This window comes from Apteryx rowi, unplaced genomic scaffold, assembly GCF_003343035.1.
Source record: "Apteryx rowi isolate R43461 unplaced genomic scaffold, aptRow1 scaffold_632, whole genome shotgun sequence".
Lineage (NCBI taxonomy): Eukaryota > Metazoa > Chordata > Aves > Apterygiformes > Apterygidae > Apteryx > Apteryx rowi.
The window spans coordinates 24,305-29,455 of NW_020450908.1; the positions used below are offsets into that span (position 1 = coordinate 24,305).

The 5,151-nt window shown below is 51.9% G+C and overlaps 1 protein-coding gene across 1 annotated transcript; it reads right to left on the bottom strand.

Moving 5' to 3' along the window:
* Positions 1 to 2,167: 2,167 nt before the first annotated feature.
* LOC112974853 (fibrinogen-like protein 1-like protein) lies at positions 2,168 to 4,929 on the bottom strand. The gene is made up of 3 exons (XM_026084241.1): positions 4,926 to 4,929; positions 3,867 to 3,983; positions 2,168 to 2,802 (listed from the first exon to the last, which is right to left on the bottom strand). The coding sequence occupies exons 1-3, from the start codon at positions 4,927 to 4,929 to the stop codon at positions 2,168 to 2,170; spliced, it is 756 nt and encodes a 251-aa protein (XP_025940026.1).
* Positions 4,930 to 5,151: the final 222 nt, after the last annotated feature.

Below are 5,151 nucleotides of genomic sequence, written 5' to 3' on the forward strand. Positions count from 1 at the left end.
AGACTCAAATGGGAAATTCAAGACAAAAGTCGCACTTAAATAAGAGAATTGGGTTTCAAGGTGGGGATCTTTCAAAAAGGGGGTGCTAGACCATGTGGCCAAGAGCAAGGGCTGAAGGTGGGAGGGAAGCGTCAGCTCAGTTCAGTCATGCTAGCCACGACCTGGAGTTAACCAGGGCTGCCAGGCCAGGTCAGCATCATCCTGCATTATGTTAAGCTTGTGAATGCTGGCCCAGGCCTTGTCAGAGTCCACTGGAAGATAACTGGGAGAGGAGAGAGTTTGGTGACATCTCTGTTGCACTGCATAACCCAGTAGTGGCCCTGGTACCTCCCATTTGGTCTCACCAGTGCTGAGCAGAGTGAAACGACCTCTTCTCTCGCTCTGCTAGCTGCACTCTTGCAATACTGCTCAACATGTGGTTCACCTTCAGTGCTGCAAGGGCACACTGCTGACTCATGGGCAAATTGTCATTCACTAGGAACCCCACCTCTTCTGTAAAGCTGCTCCCCTCCAGTTAATTTGTACATCCAGGTGGGACTGGAAATTAATGTTTAAACCAACAGACACATTCCAGAGTCCAGAAATGCTAGTCTAGTCAGCTCAAACTGGGAAGCTTTTGTCATCCAGCACCATTCTCATACACATATCTCCCCATACATTGGGTTGAAGGCCCATAGATGACTTCATTCTGTCTTAGGCCACCTGTGCAGCCATTTAGGGACCAGCCTTGCTACTCAGCCCAGGAACATGGCACTGCTACGGCTTCAAAGGGAACCCAGGGAACATGGTCAGGGATCCTGGCCTGCAAGTCCAAGACTGCTCAGGATTCACACCCACAAACCTTCCCAGAACTCAGCTTTTCTTCCGAAACCAGAGAAGGAGAACAGTGACTTCTATCAAGCCCTAAGCTCAAACTTCCCTCCATCCCAAGGGAGATCTGTAGCCACATACAATGGGACTGACTCACCTGCACCATGAGCCTCTCCTCATGCACTCAGGGAGCCCACCTCCCTCTCTGCACACGACTGTATGTGGGGACCTTCCCTTGCACTGCGTAGAGCAACCACCCAATCACAGACAGGCACAGACTACAGGCGAGGACTTTGTCAGTTACCAGGTTTTGCGTTTTGCTGACCATACTGGCTAATCATAGCCTTATAGACACAGTTCAGTGCACAGTGGCTAGGACAAGCCATTAGAAGCAGTACTGCTGCCAGAGACCTGACAGCTGAGCAACAGACAGAATTAGGTAGCTATGTGCAACAACCACACCAAAGTGAGAAAGATCGTGTTACAGACTGCTGCTTGGGACAGTCACCATTGGGGAGAATCTGTGTTAGGCCTTTCAGTGCGGAGCATACAACTATTTCAGAAAAGAGGAAACACCAGCACAAAACCCATTCTTCCACCCAGCGCTACACCAGCTCAGCCTGGGAGAAGAATTAGCTCCACAGCTCCGACCCATCCCAGCACTGCCTGAGACTGTCATCTTGAAAGCAGCAGCCACCAGGCAGGGCCCTTGGAGAGAGAGACCTCTGCACATTCCAAGCAGATCTGATATTCCTTGGACAGGGCATCTCCCTGCCCAGGAGGGGACAGGGAGATGGGCAAAGGGGACCTTTGTGTACATACATGCATAATGCACCCACCCTCCACCAGGTCCACTATACGTGGGACTGGGCAGAGCAATCTTTCCTGCATGTATGCACAATGTCGCCGCAGCAAATAGACACAAAGGCAGAAAAGTCTGCCTCCAGAATTTATTACAGCTGATTTCTCCCACCATGGATAGCAGAGCTCAGGCTTACAGGGCTCAGGGAGGGAGCAGGGCCTGAGTAAAAGCAGGGAATATGCTGATTACGCAGGGAAGGGAACTTGTGCTGTCTCCCCTTCCCCCAGAACARGAGTGGGGGCACCCACCCCAGACTAGTGCCTGTATTCCAGTGCTGGCCAGCATCACGGCACTGGGAAAAGCTGCCTGTGCAGACAGGGCTCAGGGTGGTTGCTGCGTGAACCCCAAAGCTGCTGTGTTTCACTCCGGTGACAACGCGGGAGCTGTGGGCAGTGCAAGACTTGCACCAGTGCTGGCACAAAGCTGTTGGCMRGYGCTGGAATGGGGCACTTGTTGGAGGTGGTGGCCAAGCTCCCAGGAGGCTCTCCAGCCCRGTCAGCACACRTCTGTGGGTTTGATCAGGATGAGGGAAGATTTGCAGTCACCGCTATTGCAGATCCCTGGCCATAGGATGTAGTTTTTGGCATTGAGCAGGATGTTCTGACACTTATCATACCACCAGCCCCCATAGCTGCTGGCACAGTTCCCGCTGGCCTGGTCCTGGTCCTTGTCACGAGTGCTGAACTTCATGTTGTCATGTATGCCCCCATAYYTGGTGTGGTAGGTGGTCAGATAGTCTTCCCCCTCACCAGAGAACCTGCCCAGCCTCAGAGGGTACCCGCTGGCCTCGCCCTCTACGCTGAAGATGTCRTACTCAGCATAATGGGTGACRTTGGATTTATTCTSCACRACGAAGCGGACCTTGTAGGYRTTCTGCTGTGTGAGCAGGTGCAGGTACTCRGTRCCCAGCCAGTAATCTGCCCTCACATTCCCAAAGCCGTACTTATAGGTGGTCCAGGACTCCTTCCACATGATCTCGGTGTCATGAGAGTTTCTCTGAACGACAGTCCAGCCCTTGCCTTCGGTGTCCATGTCGCACCAAACCACCCGTGGGGGAGCCCCTGCCGGCTGGATGACATAGACCCCACTGGGGCTGTTCTTGTGGAGGCGGCTGCAGTCTGCAGGGAACCCTGCAACAGCAAGTGTGGCAGATGCAGGATGGGGTGGAAGGGAGAAGGGCCATATAGGCAGTTGGGGTAACAAAGAGTTCCCAGAGGGGCATGGGTCTCAGAGCAAAAAGGGTTATTTTTATCTGTCATCTACCCTGCATAGGCCCCTCCACTGGCTAATCCACAGGGTAGCCACAGACCTCTAACACAGTGGCCCTGGCAAGAGCCCTGGGCTCTATTTCTCATGACTTGTTATTTCCATTTGGAGCCTTCTGGTGCATCTGGCCGAGAAAGGAGTGGAAAAAACATCCTCCAGATGCTGATGATAAGCTTCAGGCATAGCTCCCACACACAGGGCCCTTGACATATTGAGGTACTGCTCTTGTGAGGACCAGAAGTGTCCAAAATGCTCTACTGGATGAGGACATGTAAGAAAAATTTACATTTTCCCTGGAAATCATGGCATTGAAAAAGAAAGCTAAGTTCTACATTGATCTATAGGGATCTCTTCCCATGGCTTGTTACAGTTTATCTGTTAGCAGGACTGATCTGTCATCACTAACTTGCCAAACTAATTTGCCATCTAATTTTTTGTTCTTCCATATCTTCTAAGGAATAATTTGCTGTGGGCACTTCAGATTCAACACCATGAAATCCTGCTTTCCTTAGGTACAAAGGCCTTGCAGCAAGCATTACCCTCCCTGAGAAGAGGAAGGGAAGACTCCTAACCCAACAAGAGCTCCAAAAAGATGTGCTGGGAGCATCTCTGCTCAGATCCTGGAATCAAAGTGTAAAAGGGCACAAACACCATGGCAAATCCGTTGAATTACAGCATTTGGGCAAAAAACCTTTGGTTTCAGCCTGGAGCCGCCAAAGGTGCCAGGGAAATGATGGCTTAGTAGGTATCAGGCTGTTTACCTTACAAGACATGGTCCTTGTCTGTGAGGAGTTCTTGTGTTGTACACCAACCCGATTGTATGCTGGCAAACACTTGGCAAACCTGGGGATCAGTGCTGAGCCAGGGAGACTCTTTGCTGTTCTGCACCTTGATGCCCAGCCAGTGCCCCCACCTGATCCATACTCACCACTCCGGGAGCTTGTGGTGGGCACTGCTGGGCCAGCACTCACACAGAGGAGAAGCATCATCACCATGGACAGGAGGGTTACACCCCCACGAAGCAGGCTCATCCCAGCCTGGAGCCCTAGGGAGGAAAGGACCCAGCACTGTGAGGATTCCTGGGGAGCCAAGGTGGTCCCTGCCCTTCCAGCCACTGCCAGTGGGCCCAAGGGAGCTCTGAGCAGGGGAGGTTGGAGGCACAGGGGACACACAGGAACAGGGGGCTTCCTGGGTGTTGGAAATGCAGTTTTGGTGGAAAGTCTGCCTCTGCAAGGCTGAAGTGGAGTGAGAAACAGCTTTGTTGCCCTTCTGACCTGCCCCTTCCCTGCACAACACAGCAACCTGCAGGTCTGTTCTTGGAAATAACAACCTGAGAGGGACTAGAGAGGAGAATGACAGGGCTAGATTTGGGGAGAGGAGTTTGCCTGAGGGAAAAAAAAAAAATGACAAAAAATGCATTCATTTTGCACTAATCGTGCTTAAGTCTTTTGCATAAGCCCCTCCAACGCAAGGACAGCTAGTGGGAAACCAGAACCAGAGGATGGAACCTATGGGACAGATACCAGCTCCCAAGCAAAGAGGAGGAATCTTCCTGGACCCATACACTGACACAAGCACAACCACACTGTTCTGGCTCCCAGCACACCACTATGCTTTGCACCAGCTCAAGTACTGGAAGAGATGCCCTCATGCCTGGGAAGGACCCCTGTGCAACCACATATGCCAGAAAGGGAAAGGACAGAGCTGAAATGTAGGGCTCCACATTAACCTCCCTTGACAGGACAGGGAAACAGAGGGCATAGGCAACCTGGGGAAAGCATAAGCTTGCAGCAATGATGTGTGTTGTCTGGTGCTTTGGTTTCATGTCCTTTCTGCTACCAGGGTCCCTGGCAGCATGCATCATTCAGGCAAGATTGAGGTCACTATCCTCCTAATCATCTTGTGCCTTTGTATACTCACCCCAGCAGTTCTAGCCTGAGCCCAGCACCACACACAAGCACAGCATGCTGTTGGGAAGATAACTCACCCATCACAATAACACTGCTGAGCAGAGAGCAGGAACCCGGTGGTGCTCCCTCCGATGCAGAGCTTTGCACAGTGACTTTATAGGCACTGCACACACCCACTTGTGTTCACACTTGGCATTTGTAGAGGCACAAGGAGACACTTGCAGCCTGTGACTCTTGAGCAGTTCTCAGGTCCCATGACAGCACAACTAAACCCTTTTGGGGGGAAGGGGGCATCTCTTGATT